Below are 25,495 nucleotides of genomic sequence, written 5' to 3'. Positions count from 1 at the left end.
TTGAAATACTTTTCAGGTGATAACATACAGAAATAGGAATTTTACATCAATAATATAGGATAATTAGATCACATAATATCAGACAGGATCGTAGTAAAGAGTATTAAATAGAAACTTGAATGATTAAATCGTTAATGACTGGTTATACTCTGTTCGATATACTATTATAATAGGTTAATTCGCAGTAGTCGTTCAGCCCATAGACGCGCACTGCAAGGCATAAACCTCCCATAAAGACATATGTGAGGGGATATACCCTAATCGCCACGCTTGGGAGGCGGTTTGGCAATCGCAGTGTAGTACTATAGTACACAGAGAACGCTGCTGCCCATCCTCTTGAAACTTGTTTGTGAGCTGTGGCAATCCTATATAATAAATGCAATGTGTGAATTATATAAGATTGTATTCTGATAATTGAAATTTTAAAAACTTACCATTGGGCTGCCACTGCTCGTATCGGGTAATTATTTTTTATTCATTATTAAAACATGTGTGTTATTACAATACGTTTTTGCATTTACTTTTTTAAAATTATTTGTTCATATTGTTATCTTCTTAAGTTCAATTATAGTATCTGTGTTCATAACGAGAACAATGTCAGAAGAACCCAATTTTATAAAAACTAAAATCAAATTTAATGCCCCAGCGGCATCCTTCAATTTAATTTTTAGGGTTCCAAACTCACTAATCTAAGAAGAGCCCACACCTAACTCAGTTTTTTTGTGGTAGTCACTTTTACAATATTCTTAACAGAGAAGTATGTATAGCAATTCATCCCAAGCTTTATTATTACTTAAAATTTCTTCAACGTTTCTTAAAACTTTCGTCTCTTAAAGTTAGAAAAGGTTACATTGCTCTTTATTGTTAAGCGGCTATAAATTCAATGCAAAGTTAATATTAAGTATTGTAAGAAACAGATTACATTTTCTTGGTATGTAAAGTACGGCGAAGCAATCCGAGTCTTAATACGGCGTCCATCACTCCATTGACCTTATAACAAAGAATCGTTATTCCATAACAATGTGTCGCGATATAAAAGACTATTCTGGCAGACGTGCTAAGTCAATTCTTGTTATCGCTTACCTAACTCTTATGTAAGATATTGAGAACTTCAATAACGCATTCGTATAAAAAAATTATAGACAAGATAATTTTATAGCACAGAAACGATTTTTATAAATAATGTTATATAGATGAAATAAATAAACGATTCTCATGCATTACTAAAAATAGCATAATTAATGATGCAATTAAAAGTATTTAATTAAAAGTGTCACTGAGAAGATTCACGAAGAAAGCATTAGAAAAAGAATGAAGATTCGTAAAGTCGTCGGAGTGTTTCATAGCAAACACAGTAGTGTGCAATGCTAAGCTCTACCATGCATGTACTTACTTTGTTTGTTCTGAAATATTCTTAAACCTTCGTAAGGAAGAAATACAACGGTTTCGGAGCTCAGGTGCCATGAAGATTTAGGGTAATGTATAAACAACAGGAATGTTATGTACAGTATACGTTTAATTCTATATGTAACGTTTTTGTTGTCTTAAATTGCTCTCCTCCCTTCATATAGAGAAGATAGAAATCGCAAAAAACCAAACATAAGAAGAAAAGAAGTTTGTATCCATAATTTGAAGGAACAAAAGTACCTGACATAGAAAATTGAACTGGCATTGGACAGACCATATAACTGATCGGCGCCAGAGCAACTAGCAAGTGCAGCTATCGTGTCCACCTACAAGTTAGGTAAATGACCTTGTAAAGGTCATCGGGAAACGCTGGATGTAGGCCGTTGCAGCCGGTCTTATCAGAAATCTGTTGGGAGACCTATGTCTAGCAGTGAACATCTTACTGTTTAAAAGACGATAATGACATTTTTAATATATGAAATAATCACGCCTCGCTTACATGTGATATACTTTGTATATGTTACACACAAATAATAAATAATTGTTAAATTTGACGAAATATTTTAAAGAATCGATGTTACACTTATTTATAAAATAATAGTTATGTGGACTTGTGAAATAAATAAAATGCATTTACGAATATGACATTTAAAATTAGCGTTATCTTTTTGTGGCATCATTACATGTACTTATTACATAATATAAATATATGATATATATGATAGCGGTTATTTTTGGATAGGGCCTATGCATTACAGTGGACATGATGATGATGATGTTATGTTTTTGTGGTAATAGATTAAAACTTTTTTTTTAATTTGTGTTACTTTAAAAACATTTATCTTGTGCGCAAAATGTTTATGGCGTAATAAGATTACAAAAAAAACCTGAAATAAATTTAGATATTATTTATTTTAGTTTATTCTAGCCTCCTCCTTTTTTAGCAGAATAGCGGATCTTCAAAATTAAATTTAAGCATTTTATTTAAAGAATTAAATAAATACTCTTTCGGTTTAGTTATCCATTTACATTGAAAGAACTACTTAAAAAAGGCACGCCTTTAATATTAATTGAAACAAACATTATTTTTATAATAATAGTTGAAAGGAAGTCACAAAAACACTTTTTATTTTCTGAAAGTCTGTTAAATTTTTTTTAAAAAATCTTGGTGTTTTAAATATTATTATTAAAAAGGTTTTGAATACCACCATTAGAAAACCAATCATGCAAAAGCTGTTCAAGTTTCTTGTTCGATGTTTTGAACTGAGGTTTCGGAAATTTTCGTTTTACTTCTTCTTTCTGATACTCTGTGGTGCACGGTCTGATATACTCCTGACCTACTTGGTGGATCCATTTATTTGACACTGTTACAGACAGAAAATTAAAAAGATTATTCATTATGTTTCAGGTTATCTAATGGGTGCTTTTATAACTAGACTTTAAGAAAATTAACTTAGGTACAAATATAATATTTCCATTAATGAGGTGAGACGATCGAAAGTTTATAGACATAACCAAGTGGATTGGAATGTTGGAGTGGCTGTGGTCAGGCCACATATCCAACACAACAAATTACCGCTAGGATTTTAAGGTTCTGGAGTCGAAGCCACGGACCGGCAAGCGAAGCATAAGAAGTCCTCACACAAGATGGAGAGACGACCTTGTTAAGGTCAATGAAAGACATTGGATGCATAACGCTCAACAAGTTCTAATGGAAATCTATAGCGGATGTGAAAGTCCTGTTGATGGAATTTTGACGATGATGACTTCCATGACCATTTCAGAGAAAAACTGATGTCTTCTTCTTCTTGGCCGTGTGCTTTTCGCTACCATTTGTTGGTGGCAATAGCTTTTTCTTATATTAAAATAAATGAATGGCATCTAAAGAGGTGTTTTGTCATATAATATACTTTTTTTAATTTTATTTTCGGACACACCCCATTTGGAGCCGCGCAGCACGGGGCAGGCGGCGTGGCGCGTGGCGATGTCGCCCTCACCGGACGGGTGCAGGTTCATCCAGAACACGGCCGCGTTCTTCACAGGGAACACGCTCAGCCCCAGCTCCGTGAACACAGTCGCGCCGCCTTGCGCCACTTCCGACATCTGACAGCATTGAATAAATATCAACACGATTAAATAAACATGATGTTAGATTTGATTCTTATTGATTTCCTAGATACCTACGATGCTTTACTATAATAAGATAACATTTTAATAAAAACATTCTAACAATTATAAAATACGATTTTCATTTGTGTGTCCCATAGTATCAAGAGTAATTGTGTAATTTCAATTTAAGGTGTGTCGACAGAAAGTATTGCAGCTAGTTTTAATATCCTACGAGTATGTAAATCAATAGTTATGATTAAGATTTTTTCTTTTATCATGCATAATAATATTAACATTTTAAGGATATTGATATACTAGGTTTTTCTTCAGCAATTAAAGCGTTATTAAATAATTTATACTATACGCGACCGGCTGGGAACCCACATTTATTAGATTTCTATACATATGTATATGTTTAAAATATATAACATTGTATATACTTACATAAAACAAGACCGTAGCTATTCTGTTTCCAAGCTTTCTCATCTTAGATTCTTTGCTGGGTCTCTGACTTTTCTGAATAATTCAATTTGTTTTTATCATAGCTAATTACGTTATAATTTTATCAAAACAAACAAAAAGTTATAACATCATTAATCTGAGATCTCCTCATCTGTTTAAATCTGTGTACGAAACTTCCACTTTAGTAGTATTTATTTTAATATATCAGTAACCATATAGCTTAGAGACTTAAAATTTGGTAAGAAAATTCTTTTCGTCGATTAGAATTCGGCAAAGAGCAGATTTCAGGAAATTCAACCCGGAAGATGGCTTGTAGAGGCGATTATTCGGTTCACGAAGCGGACAGGGGATAGCGGGTGCATCGGCGTCCATTACATTGCAAGGGTGTGCATATGGGAGAGATGAAGTTTAGTTAAAACATTTCAAATAATACTTTATATGTTATGTTTAGAGATAATTATATATGTGTATAAGAAGATTGTTTATAGGGGTGAAAGCTTTTAGGGGTGAATATAAAAGTTCACATATCAGCTTTCAAAATCTTAAACATATTTAAATCAGCTATATAAAGTGATCATTCTGTATTTTTGCTGGATGCGGTTAGCGGAAGACCAGCCATGGTAGCGACTTTGGTGGAAGACTTATGCTGTGAGCATCTATCGGTTCACACGAAAAAAATTAATGTATTAGAATGTGACCGGCGAATAACTTCTGGCAGTACAAAATCTGCAGGGACAGATAATTAATTTATTATATTGTAATCCAAATTTTGACACGCTTTTATATAATCATTATGTTATTTAAAATTTCTGAATTTTTAGCTTATATTTATTGAAAGCAAATGATCTATTCATTCACCCATTTAAATGTTGACACTTAGCAATAACCCGATTAACAGGTATATAATATAGTACACAAAGGTCTTTTGTTGAACGCAATATATCATTGACAAACAGCATAAATCATTGTAATGGCGGTAACAAATTTAGATTTCTCTTTTATTTAATTTAGAAAAATGTCCACCTGAACCAGATTGGAATACGAGTGATTGTCGTTTCGTAGACGGTTACTGCTAGGTATAGGCCTCCCCAAAGATATCTAGCAGGCAGGTTGACTATCGCAGAGTGGTACTATAGTACAAAGGAATTCGCTGCCCATCCTCTGGAAACTTATTTGTGAGCAGTGGTAAAACAATATAATTAATGCACAAAGTGTGATTATATAAGATTGTATTCCGGAAATCGAACACGTACGATCGCAAATCTCAGGCGTCTACCACTGGGTTACACAATTTTTATTTCGCGGACCTTCTGTTTCCGCGGGCACAATTTCGATGAAACTGCACAAAGCTTTAATCGGCTAGCAGCATAAATTCAAACACATCAAATGGCAATGGAATACGAATACAGACCACAAAAAAATCAAAATGCGGTGTGAAATGTCCTCCGATGCCGTAGTTGGCAACCTGCAGCGGCTCCGCTGATATTATGTTTAATCCGGTGAAATCCGCGACTCGTTGTGTAATTCTCTTCACCACTGGAGATTGATGGTCGTATATCCAAGAAGTTTTGCTGATACGATCGTTTGCGGGCATTCCGGTGTGGTTTTTAGGCTCCGTGACAATAACGGAGCGTTCGAACTGTTCGAAATAATGTGTATTGATTTTGGTTTTAAATTGGCATATATTACGAATAATGTTAAAATAATTTAAAGATAAAACATTGCGCTTATTCATGTTTAAAATTGAGCCATTTTGTAACAAGTTTCGTCGTTGGATGATGATTTTACGTTCACTTTTAATGTAGGTAATGAAAAAAAACAACCCGATCTGTAAATTCAACAACTGTGTCGAAAGAAAAAGATTTTGATAAAAATTTATATCAAATTAAAGAATACAGTAAAAATAATTAAGATCGGATACTGAGCATTGTAATGTATGCATGGTCACGCCAAGTCGCCGAGTGTGATGATCACATTAAGGGAATGACTAGCGCTGGTATTCTATTGGAAAAAAAAATGATTGTTACATCATTGTACAGTAACAGAAAATTAAATCAAATCATTCTAATGATCACGAAAATCAACATTTATTTATTAAACCAATAATTTATGCGATGCAGTAGTCCATTGAATTAAATTTTTATAAATAAATAACCGAATTAAAAAAAAAAAACATTAGTTTATTTGAAGACAGCGATTTACAAGCCGAATGCATTTTCTACCAGTTAAACATTTGGACGGTGCAGAGATAGATTAATGATGGAAAATAAAATAAACAAATTTGATTAAAGAGAAAAATACAAAATGAAAAGGACAAAAAAAGTTAAGGTAAGCTGACAACGTGTTATTTTTATAAAGTAAACGTTAAAAACCGAAGTGTAGTACAACGTAATTAATTTTACGCATTATTACATTTCGGTCCTCCTAGAGGAGAGCCTACCTATTTATCTCTTAATTATTTATTTTTTATGTCTATCAATATATTAATTGTTAATACAGAACTACGATTATTGCTATTAATAGGTGATATCGTAATTTTAATTAACCGATTTTTTTCTGTTTAAATAACTACTTAACTCACTTCAGTCTTTGCCAGTTCCTTGATGTGCTCGATCTCGTCGTCGCTTATAACCTGGTGGAACATGATGACATCCGGTGCGATGTACACTTGTTCCATCTTGATAGGACCTAATTTCAGAAATGGATGGTTGTCGGAAAGGTAACTGCATTTTAATCTAAAAATTACAACTGTTAATATTACTTACATGTAGTCTGAAAGGATTTTTTATCATCATCATAATTTCAACCGCGGGACGTCCACTGTTTGATATAGGTTTCCTGAATAGATTTCTAACAGGACTGGATCTTGCGTCTTCCGACACACCGAAATGGCACAAGAGAACGTAGGAAGAGAAAGCAGGTATTTTCATTTTTAGCTCTTGGTTCTTCGACCCGCGAGCCCTGTAACTGACTAGCCTCTCAAAGCTAAGAGCATCGACAACAACCAGAAACCATATTGCCGGTTGGTGTTCTTCACTCCAGAATGTAAGGCCCCAGCGGCCATCTGGTATCAGCACCATATAGCCTTTCCACTGCCAGATGATAAGACCCAGTCCAAAATTAGTAAAAAAAATTATAATACAGTTAGTAAATCTAGTAAATTCTTTGTGTTTTTTGAAGTAGATAAATTCATTATTTGTAATTAACATTTTCAATATTTGTAAAAATTACTTTCCAAGAGAAATTTTGCGCTATTGTAAGTAGTAGTCAAAAAGTGAAGATTATTAATATTAACACATTTCCAACTTTATTAACAAGAGTTAAAGTAATCGTATTGTACAGTTATATATATGCAAATATAAATGTATAAATAAAGATGATTATAATGTTATCTTTAGGTTCGTTATAGTAAATAACAGGTTTTTATCACTTTTTAATTTACGAGACATACCTCTTGCTAATTTGGTCCGAGCGTTTGATATCGCCGCGGCATAATGCTTCGTACACTATTTTTTCTTTTTTTAAATAATTTGCGAATATTTCTTTATATTCCGTCTTCTCCTAATTTGTAAATGGAACATTAGTTTGTATAATGTAATTTAAGTTTAAATTAGGTGTCAATAATATTATATCTATTTCGAATTTTAAAAACTTTATGTTGAAGATATTTGCATATAATACAATAAAAAGGTATAAATGTTTATTATAGTAACCACTAATAATAACATCCATTTATGATGTAATGTGAATCACACTGACATATATTTGAATACATGTCAAGAAAACTAACCGTAGTATAATGAATTTTATAGCTGCTTGCCTTGTCAAGACAGTACATACGAGTATTTAAATGAATTAGTAATATAGGTCGTTCTTAATTTGCATGTTTAGATCACTATCTTGGAGGATTTGCACAAGTTTTTTTTTTGTCTATTCTAATGTATTTAATTAAGTATTTTGTTTTTACATTCTAAATTACCTATATTGTATTGTTACCGGCGTATATGCGAGCAATTATTTTTTATACTTTTAGAGAAGGTTACAAGTTTATTTATTTTTAATTTTATGTATAACAATTCTTATTGTATGTAATATAACATTTATTTTATCTAAACTAATAATTGTGTATTATTAATATAATTCATTAATATTAATTTTGTTACACATTATCTGTTAATTTTATATGAGCTGTAGTGTTACCTTTTTTATCGTATTAGTACCCCTCCATTAAATACAAATCTCTCGCAATGCCTTCAAAGGTTCTTTGTAAGAAATATCGGAAAGTGATAAGACAGCCAATTGTACTTCTGTTTTGTTATGTATATGCGATGTACTAGTAATAAATAATTAACATGTTATCGCCATAGTATTTTCAGTATTATGACAGATTTCAAACTGGGTTATAAATATATTTACTATAGTCTTTATATATTTACCAAACCCACTTTTGTAAGCAAGTGAAAAGGATACATGTGTAGTGTTCGCGGTTATCCCGATGAGATCGGTGACCGCGATGATGACATCACAAGAGGTAACTTAGCTGGTGAGAGTGAGTTACCACACTAATACGTATCTTTTCTTTGAAGGCGAGGTTACCAATATACGCGATTAACTGGTGGTGATGAGTTACTCTACCTGAGCTCGTAAAAGCTAGAGTTTTGATAAAGGTATGATAGTGATGTTGTAGTCACATATTTAAAGAGAATATTTACAATTCACAATTTCAATCCTAATGTCGCCAGCCGCGCATCTCCATCACCGACGGCGTTCGAATATAAATCGGAAATTAAATTTGAAAGCAAATAAAATGATTTAACACAACTATTGTGCCTGTAGTGGCCGACAATACCGAGCGTAAACACTATACATAATTCTAGTAAGAGTCAATAATTAGAAAAATCTTAGTTTTGGGGGACCGGAAAGTAAGGTCGTTTCTGTCGACATATTTTACAGAAAAAAACGGATTGATTTTTACCGTTCCGGCATTGAAAATTTTTATACTAGATGGCAAAAGGTTATTGATAACGAAGGTGAAACATTGTTGATTAGAAATAAAAACTTGATAAAATGTAGTCTTGTCCATTTAAGTTAAGAAAGCGACATTATTTTCCGGTCCCCCTAATACAAGCAAATAAAATACCTTTATACTTTTATATAAAGATGCAACAATAAATCATTATTTTTGATTGATCTATATTGTTATTAACTTACACGGTTTTCATTTTTATTGAAAATATGGTTGTGCACGTCAACGTTCTTCTGAAAACTTATAATTTCATCGATGGGTTCGAGGTAATCCGCATCTAAAGCCACTATTTTTTTAGTTATTTCTAATATTGTTTTGACATCACCTGCAATTAATGTTTTGTTTTTTACGTCTATATTTTAATAATCCAAATATCTTAAATTTTTGTGTTGTCTGTGAGCGGAGTGTCGTTTAAATATTTTTGAAGACATTTAAGTTTCTGTACTCGAGACGATTAGTATAGTACCCGGGCATTTCGAACAAGGTTCGCATTTATAAAACGATAGCCAAATATAAAGACTAGACTATGATGCGATTAGACAAGTCTCTACAAAACCGAACACAACGGATCTTTGGCGAAAGTCTTGTTTTTATCCTCTATGTGCTAAGCTACATAAAAAATAGCTCCACACACACTTACATACAATAGATATATCGACACGTACAGAATAGATTCATAGAATAACAAAATTATATTCGTTTCTCATTATTCAGTTATGTTCAACACTGATATCGTTTATGATTTTTACTTTTAATTTTTTTCCTGATACTGGAAATTCCTGGATTCCGAATTTAAGTGGTGGACACTTTTGTTTCGCTTAACATTTACGAAGCAAACATATCTAAAGACCACACAACTAGCATGAACAAGCACTACGACCTTGTCAAAGTAATGGAGATAAGAGAAGATAAAGGATAGAGCGAGAGCTAAAATTTCAAAATCTCTTCATAACCTGTTGAAGGATTTAGACTTGTTAAGAGCAAACATCAGCTCATATGTGGAATGGGCTTCCATAGCAGCGTTGGTTGGATCATTTAAAATTTCGTTAGTTTGGGAAAGAAGTCTGGTCGGTGAAGGTTGATGTCAATGTATTGCATGGAGGCTTCCTTGAACTTGCTACGCGGGTCGTCAGCTCCGGTCGGTATCTGAGCGATTAATCCATGCAATGCTGAGATGTTACTTAGCTTTTTACTATCACAGAGTGGACTAGTGAAAATTATTATGAATACTTTTTCTTTGTATTTGTACAGAATGAATGTTACTAATGTCGAAACCATTCCAACCAAATATAAATTATATATGAAATCAATACTGACCTAGAGAATAAAGTGCTTGAATAATGTACTTGCGGTTTTCCTTCTCAGAGTAATTGTACGATTCATTATGTATTTTATATTTACGAAGAGCTTCTATTAACCAATGCAAAGCGTGTTCATAATATTTCTCTTCAAAAAGAACTCTGCCTAGTATGAAGCAATCATTGATGGTCATTGTACTAAAAGAAATGAATTATTAACAATAATAAAAAAGGGATTTTAAAAAATTATACAAAAAATTTTAAATATGAAGATTTATAATACCTTTGCGTTACACCAGTTAGTCGTCCGTTAGCAAGGATTGTCACATCAAGATGATATGTATCTTGGAGTCGTGATAATGCCAAAGCAGAACCAGTTAAATCTTCCAATGTCGGAAACATTAGTTTATGAAGCTTGGCGTTGACGGTTTCGGAATATTCTGGTGTTTTAATAAATAATTCTTTAAAGATCCGTTTTCATTAAAGATCCGAAACAAACGAAAACGAACGAAAGTAACATAGATGGATTGGCCAGTTCCAGTGGCAGAGGCTATGCCACATAGCTCGCAGAACAAATGGCAGCGGGGGCCATAAAGTTCGAAAATGGAACTGCGGAACTCCAAGCGAAACGTAGGATGTTCACCCACAAGGTGGACACACTACTTTAATAAGGTCTTCGGAAGACGTTGGACATTGGCCTCTTCTTATCGGTCCTGTTGGAAATCTATGGTGGAGGCCAATGTCGAGCAGTGTACGTCTTTTGACTAAAATAATGATGATTATGATGAATATTAAGATTTAGTGAAAATTCATTTTATTGTTTACCCAGAAAACTTACCCAGATTTTGGCGAATACTTTGTATTGTAAAATCAAAATCGGTCGTGAGCCTCTTTATGAGTACAAATGCGTTAATTGGATTTTCCAAATATGTATCATCGGAAGTTAAAACTTGTTCTGACTTGTATAGTTTTAATTGCCTAAAAATAAGGTGGACACGCTACGTATAAAAACTAGTTCATATGCGAAATTCATGATAAGTGTATAAATATATATATTTTAAGTATAACAATTATCAAATTAAAAAATACTTCATCAAAATTTCCATTTTTTTCTTTTCTCCTTCTATAAATTGTTCTAGATCATTTATTATTTGGTCAAGTGTTTCGAGTAATGGTGCGAGCTCAGACGTTGCCGTAAACACTTCTGCTACAGTCCGTGAATTAAACGTCAAGTGATAAGAAAACATATATATAAATGGCATAAAATGCATTTTGAAAACCGCTGTCTCTAAAACAAATAAAAAAGTAATTGCAGTTCCTTGTTCCAAATTTAAATAAGCTACCAATATTTAAAAGTTATTTACTATATAAAAACGCAATTCTGGAATCATGGTGAGAGACGTTGGAATTATTTTTTAAACTTATTCGTAGGCACAAACAAATGTCAATCAACCTGAGTTAGCTTTCTAATCATATTCCCACACAGACTTACTAAAACTATATATTTTTTTATTTCATTTCTACGGCTACATATTAAAATTTAAATTGAATTTTAATTCAATTACACACTTTGTCAAAATATTATTATGGAGGAGCTAAGTGTCCTTTTGTGTTCATGACTCTAGTTAATTTCATAAAGTCGATAATATTGCTTCTACAATTATGCTTAGACATACTGCCTTTTAGGCTTGGATATAAATTAATTCAAATTTTTATTTCAGGTTTAAGAAAACAATTTTATTGTCAGTTCTTGACTCCTCTGTTGTTAAAATTGAGTTTTTTTATGTTTCATTATACATAGAGTCACTATAATTTCGACCAATTGGTGGATCTTTTAGTGCTTTGCTATTTCTTCGCTCTGCTATTTAAGAAAATAAACAGTGCATCTTAAAAAAGTACAAAGCAAACTTAAGTAATACACAAGAACAAACGCTATAAACTAACTACTTATCTAACATATGTTTACAAAGAGAGGACATACCACTTGATGTACTACACATTTGCTTACTGAATTACCGTTGATTATGTGCCGCTATCGTTGATGAAAGCATGAAGACGAATATAATCGATTTAAATTCTGCCGTGTTATTGGAAAGGTTGAATTATTTTTGACATTGACAAATTCTGTTTGCGTATTTTCAATTTCACCGTTTTTGTGTGATTTGTTACTACGAGAGCTGCGTGCTAGTGGGATCCTTCGGGAGCCTCGTCTCCGGAAATAATTGATATATTAAACTATTTTTTTTTCTTGTGAGTTTGACCCTGAGTGACTTACAAGAAAGATAGATGTCAATCACACCTTCCCTCAGAGGATATTGTGATACGAATTTTACTTATCAATAGTCAATAAATATAATGTTAAGACATCGGCATAACCTTGATTTAAATTTTTAAATACATGGCATCTATTAACCAGCAATGAACGTCAGATGGTAGTCAAATGAGATAAATTGTAATGAGTTGTTCAATTCATTGAATTTTTAGACAATTATTTTAAACGTGATAACAACACGAGAAACATGTTTATCTCGTAAGTATTATCTTCAACATACATATAACATTCACGTTGTTTTTTTATTTTATTGTGACATCGGACATATTTAATTAAAACACAATTCGAAATACTAAAGCATATTTTAATCTTTAACACAGCTTATAATGAATACAAATGTTAATGTAGAATATAAAATAGCATAATTACTTTATAAGCTTTAATAAAATACAGTAGTAGTTAACATACAGTCGAAACAATATGTACAGTAACAATTTATTCTTCAAAATGTTTATAGCTTAATTAAAAAGAATTATTCATATTGTGGTAATTACCTCAGTACCTACGTGCTCTTGTTCTCTGCGGGCAAAGATTGTCTCATGTTAATGTACGGGGAACACCCTTAATTATACTGCGCAAAACATTCTCCTGTTGGTATTCTAAGTTGCATGGCTTGATCAGCTCCTGCCCTACTTGATGTATCCATTTATTTGACACTAAAAATAATTCTTTGTTAATAAATGTTTCCAGTGGACAATGCCGTCTTGTTTTTAATAAAAAAATAACATGGTACACTAGGAATGAAACTATGATGAACGTAATTACGATTTTCCTTAAAAAATTTAGTCGTTTTCAGATATTTTTTTGGTAACAAGTTAACAGTGAATTTTTTTTGTACAAAATTATAAAAAAAATGTAGTAAATAACAAACGTTAATGAGAGGGTTAGCCTTGATTAAATATTTTTTTCTGCAATTAATTTAATTCATTTTACATCCGCCTTCTCTGTAGACTATGATACGGTCAGTTAGCCTCATAGCATTGTATAATTAAATAAATTTAATAAGTAAGTTCCTATAAATATAAAAAAAACTTATTTAACACAAAACTTAAACTTATTACAAAAAGTTTTTTTTCCAGATTTCAAATACTTAGTCCTATTTGGGTGTATTTCTGAAGCGCCGACTAATCGAAACAATATAATATTTCTACAGTTAACATTTGCTACCTATTTAAACGGTCACATAGGTAAGACACCCAAAAATCCTATGACACCATCATTACAAAGATTCAAAAAAGGTGAACTTTGTTTTATTGCGATGCATACGCGTTGACATTATAAATAAAGATAGTCCTACCCCATTTGGAGCCGCGCAGCACGGGGCAGGCAGCGTGGCGAGTGGAAATATCTCCCTCGCCTGAAGGGTGCAAGTTCATCCAAACCAGCGCCGCATTCTTTACAGGGAACACGGTTAGCCCCAACTCTATGAACACAGTTGCACCGCCTTGCGCGACATCTGACATCTACAACGTCCAAGAGACTGAATATACAAAATTATTGTTATTGTAATGGGTCCCTGGCATCTTCTCAAAGAGCTGCATTAATTATACTGACACTGTCGGACTTGTACTTAAAGCATGGATTTATTCATGCTAGCTTATTTAACATCAACTTAATGATGCTTTAACTAATGAAGATATAAGTAATGCTTAAATTCTCTAACTACACTGTCACATAATCAACTTAAATTCGTTTGGCTGGTCTTACCTCCAACATTAGGCACTTTATTATCTTTTACCTTTTTGCGACCTAAACAACGACAAAATATAAATGACAAAGATTTCTGTACAAAATATAACGTTTACCAACGAAACGTAAGATTTTAAGGTTAAAAAAACAATACTACTTAAGAATATAAATATGTAATATATTATTACTTTTGGTCGCATAAAGTGTGAGACAGTTAATAGCAATGTTTTAGATTTAAATACTTACATAGAACAAAACCGTAGCTATTCGGTTTCCATTACCATGTATATATGGCAATTCATAATGCTGAAAAAGATCGCTTTTTTAATGGAAAAAAGAAGTTAAATACAAGAAAATACATGAACACAATATTAAATCACATTACGTAAGGAATCTATGAGTTACACTGTGATCGATTTAAAAGAACGATAGATATTCGCGGGTCATCACATACTGGAAATTGTAACATGAATTCTACTCAGAAATAGTCAATAAATATAATGTAAGGCGAATGGCATATTTTAGGATTTAAAACTGAAAATTATATGACCTCTTTTAATAACCACTAGGGTACCATGATGGATGATCCAAAAGGAATAAATCTGTTGTCGAAGAGTTGGAATATAAAAGTAAATTACCACATAAAATATGATGAACATCTTGACCAAAACATAAAACCTCGTTTCAAAGAACAAGAGCGATGTTTGAAAAGAAAACTTACAACTAGGCAAACCATAAATAAAATCAAAGATCAAGCCACATCTAGGAAGGGTATATAGGAGGATTTTATTTTGATTTACCCGAGTAAAGTCATAATGAGGATCGTAGTGGCCTCCGATGCCATAGTTGACCACTTGCAATTCTTCGGCGGTGTCCATGGAGAGTCCGGTAAAGTCGGCCGTACGTTGCGTAACTCGCGCCACCGCCGGAGACTCTTCGTCCAACAGCCAAGCTGACTTGCTGATCCGATAGTCGGAGAAGCTCGATTCACCGTTTACCTCACGGACTGTAGCACGCTTAAACTAGTCAAGAGGAAAAAACTTGCACGATCATGGTTAGAAGGTTTTTGAGTGGCAACAACAAGCCGGTAGACACGATGTGTGTAGGCGAAAGTAACAACTTAGTCACGATTGCAAGAAGTCGCTGGATGGGGGCACCGTCATCGGGGCAATCTTTATTAGATTTTACATTTGATATGTTTGAAGTTGTGTTGCTAGGCTTTGTGCAGCTTCATCGTAATTGAGTCCGCAAAAACAGGATGTCTGACAAAAAAATATGCTGGGTGATCGCATCCTAATTACATCGAAGACGTACGCACGAAGAGAGACCATACCCGTTTAGGTGTATAGTGTAGTGAATGAGGTGTAGTGTAAGTTGTGGGAAGCGAGGACTACTCGGCAGTCCTATCTTTAGAGGACGCTTATGCCTTGCAGTGGGTATGTATCAGCTGAAATGATGACGATGATCATCATCTTGACTTTCCTAAGCAAAAGATTTATTTTGGGCGAATAACAGAATCGTTGATCAGAGCTATTATTCTATTTAAAAATATAACAGCGATGAATGTACTTCACTAGGGAATCCCAGAAAATTTTGTTAATATAAAAAAAATATTAATAAGTCATGTAGTACTCACCCTTGGTTTGGCCATGCTCTTAATCTGTTCGATTTCTTCGTCGCTTATGACTTGATGATACAAAAACACGTCGGGTTCAATGTATATCTGTTCCACTTTAATAGGTGCCAATAACAAAAACGGATGGTTTTTGGTTAGATAACTGCATCGTAGTCTATTAACAAAATCGATCTCTCAGATTTTAGAAAATAATTATGTGAAATATAAAATGCTAACTAAATAGCGTTAATAACATCTTGTGTAGAAGGATATTTAAAAATCAATTCATCAACAATTTCGAAAAGTGGCGAATTAAGACATTTATTTTCTGTAAAAGAACTTGTAGAGTATTGAGTGAATGTTACAAGATTAATAACAACTCACAGAAACATGTTAGAAACATCAAGAGTCCTCACGTGAGGAGGCCCACAGATATCAAAAAACTTTGCCAGTATGTGGAAACAACGATACACGAATTATGGAGAATGACTGTCATGTTTTTGTTTCAATATTCATGTTAAAAAGTTGGTGCTTAAAAATATCAACGTTTATTTAAATTAATTATAAATAGTATTGCTTAAAACTAACCGTTTGCTTATTACCCCTGGTATATCAATTTCTCCACGGCAGAGCGATTCATACATTCTTCTGTCGTAACCAATATAGGTTTCTTCTTCTTTGACTTTATTTATTTCCTATAAAAATCAGAATCAATAAATTTGTTAGAAGCCAAATAAAATAGCCTAAGCTTATCTTTCCATACACTTTTACGTTTTGATAATTAATTAGTATTTAATTCTTATGTCTAGGAAGTAGTTTATTGTGAGAAGGAATTTGAAGGCATCGCCAATGCAATCGAACGAAGACATGCAACACAAATAAACGACAGCTGTACTAACACTAACAGCACACAAATAAAGTTAAGCTTGTTTCCTATCGGTAGGCTTTAAAAACTAGTAAGTTTTTTATGGAAATCTGATACTCTTTATTTACCATAAAGGAAGGCGATGGTGCCACTATCCACCTTTCTTCCTAGTTCTATTTCGCAATCGGTTCTTTCGGCGTTGAATACGTGACAGCAAGTGATCACGTGCATCACAGACTGAACCACCGTTGGGTTATAGATGCACGAGGGTCTCTCTTTGAGTTTAAGCCTATATGGGTACTATGACAATATCTCATGCCCCATGAACATTTCGATCTGGATTTGGACGTGTTTAGCTCTACTGTACGAAGCGCGCGATAGGATGACACGACTCCCGGGAATAACTTCCGCGTTGTCGCATCCATCTCACCTTCTACATACCTCCTATTCCATTCGCCTAGCGTATCCAGCCTTAGCTGTTGCTTGTCGAATAAATCGAGGTACCTTTTATATTCAGGCCATCTTTTAATCTTTAGAGCCGCGTTTTTGGCCAACTGATCCGCCCTCTCATTTCTCCTCGAATTCGCACACTCTCCCCCAAATACTAACCTAGACAATAAAATTTGGAAAAGGAATTGCTCTCTTACTGCATCAAGGACCTTGTAAAAGTAACGCATGATTTTTTCTTGTAGTCTCGGCCTCTGTGTGGTTTTGTTTCTGAAGGATGTCGTTATAGGGGAGCTAAAAATGATTCTAATTGAAATAAAATTATGCTCTTCTGGAATTCTTGTCATGATGTATACAAGAGGTTATATAATTATATGATTAATGAACAAATAATAGTTTCAGCCCCGCTAATCCTTGGAAATAAAAATGCAGATTTTTCGCGGACCATCATATTATCAGTGAAAATATAGAGATTAAAATTTACCTCTGCACCATTTTTATTTAGCTTTTTCTCTGCAATATGTTTGCGGTAATACTGTACATTCATTAATGCACGCTCGTTTTTCGGGTCTAACTCTAATAATTTGTTCGTCCAATCTAAAGCTGCCTGATTATCATCTGAAAAAAACAATTAAATAATAATTTTACATTATCAAATTATTAGTAGAGTTCTTCGGGCCTCTGTGGCAAACTCACATTCGCTCAACGCTCAAGAGCTATTCCCCGGAATTCTTTACGAGATCGACACAAGAATGTCAAATTCGAAGATCAACGAAATTAACCGACATAGCCCAGCCGTTCGGCAAATTGAAATAGAGCAAGCCGCATAGAGTGCGGCCACCGAGGTCATAAAGTTTTAGACTTAGATCACAGACCGGCAAGCGTAGTATAGTATCACTCATAGTCCACTCAAAAGGTTGACAGACGACTTATAAGTCCGTAGGAGACGCTGGACGTAGGCCGTTTCCAACCGGTCCTATTGCAAGGCTATGAGGAAGGCCTATGTCATACGGCTAAAATGATAATCAATGTAATAATAAACGTAAATACTATATTTTTGAATAGCACAAAATTGAAAAACATCAAAGTAAATTATACCTAACAAAAAATGGAAATCGCTTGCTTCTGCATTTGATGTGAAGATGTTATTTCTGATGAAATAAGTCCACGAAACGGTAGCAATGAACATGAATCAAAGAAAAAGTGTTGACAACCGTCTCCCAATTTGCAATGTGACCTCCCATTAAACGTACAGAAAATATGACTGACCTAACAAATAATGGCAATAGCTAATGTACTCGAGAATGTTCGCTTTCGTGAAATTGTAGATGTTATTTTCCTCGTCGTATTTACGTAGAGCTTCCATCATCCAGCGCACCGCGTTCTGGATGTCCTTTTCGTTGTAGAGAGTAAGACCAAGTTCGTAACAGTCGCTGGTTGTCATCGTGAAGCTACAGAATAATATATTTAAAATAAAAAAAAACATCAAAACTAACCGCTATTAAACTTCTGTTAAGTATAAATAAACACTTACGTGATCTCTTGGTTTTTCATTCCGCTGGAAAAATAATGAGAATAATTGTAAAAGTATAATTTTTTTCTGGTTACAAACAAGTATATAAAAATACCGCATCGGATAGATTGACAGTTGGACATAACTTTTTATTATCACATTCAGCAACTTCTCGCAAAATTAAATATGTCATCAGTTCACCTAGTGGTGGGCCTAACCACGCCATGTCTACCGGCTTGTGATCGCCACTCAAAAACCTTTCGGCCTCAACGACTATTGCTGGAACGAGCGATATGCTCCGTCCACTGATACTTACTACTAGACGAGCAATTTTACGAGCAAACGAACTACGTCAGAGGCCTTGGTTTGGATCTCCTTATTTCTAATTTAAGATCGCAGCGAAGCTGAATTGTATAAGATTATATCCCCGGGCATCGCACCCGTGACCTATGATCTAAGTTAGCCACCTATGATATAAGTTTCAGTACTCTGCCGCTGGGCTACCACTGCTATTAATTTATTGGATAAAAATATATACAGGGTGATTGAATATACGTAAAAACCTTTAAAAGGGGAGATGTATAGCTCCAATCTCAGGAAATTTTTTTAAAGCTTTTACGCCTTTTTCCAGTAACTGTAAAGCTCTGAAACATGTTACATTAATTTATTTTTTCTATTAATAATGCGATAGGCCTATAACTTCTAGTATTATAAAGTCTAAGGGCTAAACACTAAGGAAATATTCATTCTGACCCCAATATTGAAAACGCATTTTCTTATTAGATTATCATAACATTATTTATTTTTTCTGTAACTATATATATATATATATATATATATATATATATATATATATATACTATATTTTACCTTGTTGTGCACCTCGTATTTTCAAATTATGAAAATCTTCGCCGCCGCGTACGTCGGATAACACCAAATGATTCCTACCTGCTCTCTCCACTGAATCGTCCTTCAGCAAGTTTAGCTATATCTAGCTGATAAGTATTCTGAAGGCGTGTGAGTGCTTGTGCTGCCCCCTTTAAGTCCTCCTCGGTAGGATACTTAACATCCGTGTGGTATATGGTTACATTTTTAACGTATTCTGTAATTAAATAAGTAATATTTTGTTACTACAGAAATTCAATAGCAAACTTTTTCTATAGGGCTAGCGTAACTGGTCATCCTAAAGAAAAAAATAAAATAAAACTTAAATTTAATTACATTTAGACAAACTTAAGAAAATAATTGGAGGTATAAATAGATTCGGTAATTTGTTTTTGCTAAATAAATTTAAAGTTTAACTTATAAGAAATTAGTCTACAATATAAAGAAAACATTTATATAATATTATTAATCAATTATAATGTAAATCTTCACGTCCAAAATACCGCAATGTTTGAAGACGAAGGTCTTTAACCAATGTGCGTTGCCATTGATGACATACTGATTCGAGACGTGGTCGCTTACGACAGGCCTCATCAGAAGGCTCATTGTCACCCAGAGAACAATGGAAAGAACTATACTCGGAGTTTCGCTGCGAGATCGAAGCAGAAATGAGGAGATCCGCACAAGTTTCAAGATCACCGACGTAGCGCGAAGAATTGCTCGTTTGAAGTAGCAGTGGGCGGGGCGGAACGCTCGTGCAATGTTCAACGTCGTAGGTGCCGAAGGCGACCATAAGTCGGTAGATGCGGTGGTAGTAGACTCTCTACTAGATGGACCGAGGACATAGGTCGCGTGAAGTCGCTGGATGCAGGCAGCGTAAGACCGGTCAACGTTATGACCTTTTGGGAAAACCTAGGCGTCTATCTGATAAAAAGAAAAAGAACAAATATTTAGAACAAACGGTCAGTATTTTTTTTTAAATGGCGCGTATAATGTAAGAGATGACCTTTCATATCTTTGGAAAGAGGGAGTTCTTTAAACAGTTATTTCAATTTGAAATTATCTTGATTTTTTGCCTTTTGTCAATATTTTGTACAAAACCCGTAAAAAAGTAGTCGAAGAGGCAAATAACGACTGCACTCGATATCAAGCTAGCTATGCTGAAGTAAAGTCACGTTATACGTTATTAAGTAACAGCATTACCTAGTCTAGACGAAAATTATAGCATCTTACGATCGTTGTGATCGACACTATGAAATATGATACAGCCCCCAAGTTCACGTAAGAAAGAAAACATCGGAGAGCAGTGTTAAATATATTCGAGAGTGAAATAGTTCGGAATGAGAAAAAACAAGACCAACTATTTATACAGGTCCTTCGTGACGAAGAGCCTTTTGTTATCACCCCAACTAATACACAAAGGTGTAATAAAATAACATATATTTTATGACATGAAATAAAAATTATATTTGACTTCATTGTTTTTATCTGCAAGGGCTTATGCAAGTATGTTATTTTGTACAACATATTCAGTAACACTTGTATTTGTACAAATGTTCGGTAATTGTTTATGCCTTGTAGCCTAACTCGGTTTGCGAAACGGTACATATTAAGTCAAATTCACAATTGTATTTTCACTTTGCATTTTAGAAAGATGCGTAATGATTTGCAGATCGCTATGCCCCGCCTTTGTATTAGTTGCAGTATTCACTACACACTTTTGGGACTGCTATTTCATATACTGGTTATCTTCGAATTTACATTTTTGAGCGTCTAGTAGAAGAGAAATACTCAATACATTTAAGCCGAGATTTAGTCCGCTTTGGTATCCTGGATCGGGATGCAAATAACATATTTACTAAAAGTCTAAGCCGAGATCAACTTTTGGTAGTCCTGGGCCTAATCACTCCTTGGAGCGTCCATATAAACAACCGAAGAGCTCAGCCTTTAACTACAGTTAAGTTACTATAGTATAGCTATATACATATATACTATAATATAGCTGTACCGCGCCTTAAGTATACGCTCGGGGAAAAAGGGGGTGTCGGCCTTTCCACTATAGCAATCGCTCGAATCGAAATGCTTTTGCTTTTTACAGCCCAAACAGAGGTGCTCTCTTGGGGCTCTCAGTACCTCTATGGAACAAACGCTTAAAAAACTAAAGAGCTGGGCGGCCACATAAACTGATGAAATAAATATTGTCACTAATCGGGCTCGGGTTCTTGAGGAAGCCCCCAAACCTTAAGAAAGATCTTGTCTATGCGTCCTAAGCATTCTATCACGTTTAACTCGGTAAAGCCCTAAATTCTAACAGGCCAACAGCATTTTTCCATGACGGAAAATATTCATATCAGATAAATTAAACTCCCAAATATAAATGGCCAGGTCACCTGATTAGAAAATAGAAATGGGCTCAAATATTACAGAGAAGCCTAGGAGGTTTACGCTGATGTGGCAAAACAATTGCTTATATTAATCTTAGACTTTTATTTTGGTACAAACTCAAACTTAAGTTTTATAGTTAAGGATTATTATTATTAACTAAGCAACAGTGCTACTTATATGTTTATAAAAAGGTCCTAGATAGTTTTAGAGCGTTCCTTTACTACACAAAAGCATTATATATCATAAAAAGAAAAACATTGAGAATACTTGTAAACATTCACCTGTAGCATCTTTGATATTTTTTTCTATGACATTTAAATCGGTTGTAAGTCTTTTGATAAGAGTGAAAGCGTTAATGGGGTTACTTAGATAGTCCGGGACATCCTCCATTGCTTTAACATGCTCTTTTCTATATACCCCCAAGTTTCTAGAATAAAAAAGGTTAAAAGAGGTAACTGACGAATAAATAATCCCTCGGCTGACTTACGGCACAGAAAAGTCAACGAAGGTTCGTTCGTTCTTCGGGCCCCATGGGAAAGGATTTCGCTGCTGTATTCGCAAAAATCACCCATATAGCCCAGCGGGCGACCCATGGTATGTTGGAGTTAAACTGGGCAAGCCACATGGCGTGCAGAACAGATGGCTGCTCGTGGCTTAAGGTTTTGAAGTTGAGGCCACGGACCGGTAAGTGCAGGACGTTCATCCACAAGGTGACCAGACGACCTGGTTAATGTCATCGGGAGTAGCTGGTTGCAATCCTTTGAGAAATCTATGGGAATAACAGCAGTAGACGCCCTGTAGTTTAAATTATGAGAGTAATACTTTATGTAAATATTGTTTTTTTAAGTAATATTTTCTTAACCTAAGCAGCACTTACGAACTGTTTTAATATAAGTATATTTAATATAGTTTATTATATAATCTGGATTATATATACTGTCATTACTACACTTTTCACGAAAAGTGTAACAAGTTAAAATGTTTAGAGCCACAGATAGTCTCACTTCTAACTTCAAGGGTAAGAAGTTTACGCTTAGAAGTTAGCTAAATAATAATTGATAAACATAACGATGTAATAAATCTGAATTATACTAATAGCATTTTACACATTTTCTCGATGTTATTTAAAATAAATAAAAATATATCCTTAAATAATACTAGAAAAAATTATATAACCGACACTTACTTTTTTAAAATAGCTAGTCTTTTCTCTTCTTTTTTAATATAAATATCCAGGTCATTTATAATTCTTTTATGGGTTTCTAGCAAAGGTTCAATATCCGAAATAGCCGTGTATACTTCAGCTAGTGTACGAGGCCACAACTCTATTAATATACATGTAGTATATAAAAAATACTTGTAATTCATCGTTATAATTAGTCTTTTAAATTAACTGCTACAAACTAAGAGGAAAACATATATGGTTACTTTATATTGTATTTTTAAATTATTTATTAATTTTTAATACATTTAAACTGTAAAAGAATTGTTTATTTTAAAAAGCACAGCGCAAAATAAAATATCGTGAGGAAAATACCCATAAAAGATAAGTTGATTAAAATTATGTGAAAATTGTTATTTACCTAATATTATTTCAATGTCTTCGCGTGGTTGCTACTTCGTGATCACGAGAGATACTGAAATGGCTGTATTGAATGCAAATTTCAGACGTGCATTTCAATGACAAATAAAGGAGACAAATGTGAGAAATGAAACGAAGTTTTATATTAAGTTTTTAATTAGGTTACCGAAAAACAGCAATCACAAAGTAGTTATTATAAATTAGGATTTTGCCAAAACGCTATTTATAAAAGATTATAAATAAAGTCATCAAGAAATATTTGTATTTAGAGTGGACTTATTTCTGTATTAACAAAGAATAAATGTTGTAATGCAGTAACAACGCTGTCGCGCGTTCGCATCGATGTCGTCGTGAAGCGGTTGCTGCTACGAGTAGCTGTATGAACGTCGGCGTCGCTGCAGTAGCGCGTCGGCGTCGCTGCAGTAGCGCATCGGCGTCGCTGCAGTAGCACGTCGACGTCTCTAATATATTGCGTCGGTTTCGCGTTTGCTGCCGTCGGCGTCCCTGCAGTAGCTCGTTGGCGTCTCTCGGTTAGGTTTCCTTTGTGCGTAGTCGTCTCTGCTGTGGGACGTCGACGTCGATTTTATAGCGCCACGGTGACGCTGCAGTGGCGTCGGCATCCATGCTGTTGCGCGTCGGCATCGCTGCTGTTGCGCGTTGGCGTCACTATTGTAGCGCGTTGCAAATGTGTTAACAAGCGTTAGTAGCGATTCTATCATATTTTTGTAGCGTCACTAAAAAAGTCGACCACGGCGGTCGTGGGGCCTTCCCACATTATAACATCTTTGCTTTTAATAACGAAGACTTGAGATTTTAACTAGTAACAAGATTTTTTTCCCGCCAGAACTCTGTTTTTTAAAACAAATAATTCAAAATGAAATTATTACTTATTGTATTTATTGAAAGTGTACATTACACTACAGAATACAGTAATTGTCAAAATTGTGAATAACAAGTTCGATAGATTTGCAGTGTCCTGTCTTATGATGACCGTAACAATTAAAAGCATACTTTGTGTGTGATGTGTAATAGCTCCGTTCGTAACAACCAAAGAATCTATTAACGAACATCTTTCAAAGTTAGAGGCCTTAAGTTTTTGGAATGGAGACTACAGAATGGCTAATGCAAAGTAGGATATCCCACAAAGTGGACAGATGAACTTATTAGGAATTCGAGTATGAGCGAATTCTAAACCAGGTCTCTTCAAAGTCAGAGTGAATAGGTAGTTACTGAGGCTGCATGCTTCTTATTCGACAAAATCGTCGCTTTCTATCAGGCGTTGGTGGTCCAATGTGGACCAGCGATAAAAAAAGGTTGTCGGAAGACGATTCAGGCCGCTTCCAATCGCAGTCCTATTGGAAATCTTTGACGGAACTCTATGTCCAACAGTTAACGTCCTACGGCTATATGATAAAGATATAGCTATAAATGTTTTCTATGTAATCAAAGTAGATGTTAAAAAGATGGAAGATGAAGGAATTTAATATAGGGCAGGTCATATACCAGAGGTAGCCAAACTGGGGCTCGCGAGCCACATGCGGATCTTACTTTTAAAGATTACTTTTGGCACCGATTGATAGTCGAATTATTTAAAAAATTCTGTAACCTATGATAGCTCCTGGGAAATCGAAACAGATTACTGGTGTAAATAATAATAATTATTATTCACCATAAACTTTACAATTAAATCATAAAATTAGCAAAATCAAAATACTGATAATAATTAATTAACCCAAATCATAAGTATTACTAGGAGTGCTGTCATATACGTATAATATTATACTTTAATATACATTTTGTCCTTTTTTTGACTAATTTCAATAAATATAATTTTAGTTAAAAAAACATTCTTTTCCTTTTTTAAATGTCACTATCAAAGA

The 25,495-nt window shown here is 34.1% G+C and overlaps 2 protein-coding genes across 2 annotated transcripts; both read right to left on the bottom strand.

Annotated features, from left to right (window-relative positions):
- Positions 1–2,570: 2,570 nt before the first annotated feature.
- On the bottom strand, positions 2,571–10,704 carry LOC137932853 (prolyl 4-hydroxylase subunit alpha-1-like). Its single transcript, XM_068776531.1, has 9 exons — positions 10,586–10,704; positions 10,322–10,500; positions 9,190–9,329; positions 7,430–7,539; positions 6,560–6,713; positions 5,390–5,617; positions 3,961–4,032; positions 3,345–3,510; positions 2,571–2,771 (listed from the first exon to the last, which is right to left on the bottom strand). Exons 1-9 carry the CDS (start codon positions 10,702–10,704, stop codon positions 2,581–2,583), a joined length of 1,359 nt encoding a protein of 452 aa, XP_068632632.1. The 3' UTR covers positions 2,571–2,580.
- A 2,404-nt stretch (positions 10,705–13,108) lies between these two features.
- LOC137932852 (prolyl 4-hydroxylase subunit alpha-2-like) lies at positions 13,109–23,401 on the bottom strand. Its single transcript, XM_068776530.1, has 12 exons — positions 23,391–23,401; positions 22,315–22,460; positions 19,712–19,865; positions 18,785–18,808; positions 18,520–18,701; positions 17,735–17,868; positions 16,527–16,633; positions 15,960–16,113; positions 15,124–15,345; positions 14,570–14,629; positions 13,932–14,097; positions 13,109–13,290 (listed from the first exon to the last, which is right to left on the bottom strand). The coding sequence occupies exons 1-12, from the start codon at positions 23,399–23,401 to the stop codon at positions 13,172–13,174; spliced, it is 1,479 nt and encodes a 492-aa protein (XP_068632631.1). The 3' UTR covers positions 13,109–13,171.
- Positions 23,402–25,495: the final 2,094 nt, after the last annotated feature.

Source organism: Battus philenor, unplaced genomic scaffold (genome assembly GCF_028537555.1).
Source record: "Battus philenor isolate CCGP_79_NKW_IND1 unplaced genomic scaffold, ilBatPhil1.0.hap1 SCAF_12, whole genome shotgun sequence".
NCBI lineage: Eukaryota > Metazoa > Arthropoda > Insecta > Lepidoptera > Papilionidae > Battus > Battus philenor.
This window is presented reverse-complemented; position numbering and strand designations above follow the sequence as displayed.

Excerpts from the sequence above, each read along its gene's own strand:
- LOC137932852 (XM_068776530.1), bottom strand. Across the intron at positions 15,346-15,959 it reads AGAGCATGGCCAAACCAAGG|TTTAAGCGTGCTACAGTCCG; the intron begins GTGAGTACTACA and ends CCTCTTGACTAG. Across the intron at positions 13,291-13,931 it reads GCTGCGCGGCTCCAAATGGG|TGTCAAATAAATGGATACAT; the intron begins GTAGGACTATCT and ends AATTATTTTTAG.
- LOC137932853 (XM_068776531.1), bottom strand. The coding sequence starts at position 10,704 with ATGTTTCCGACATTGGAAGATTTAACTGGTTCTGCTTTGGCATTATCA. Across the intron at positions 10,501-10,585 it reads CTAACTGGTGTAACGCAAAG|TACAATGACCATCAATGATT; the intron begins GTATTATAAATC and ends CATTTCTTTTAG. Across the intron at positions 5,618-6,559 it reads AGGAACTGGCAAAGACTGAA|TTCGAACGCTCCGTTATTGT; the intron begins GTGAGTTAAGTA and ends TATTTCGAACAG.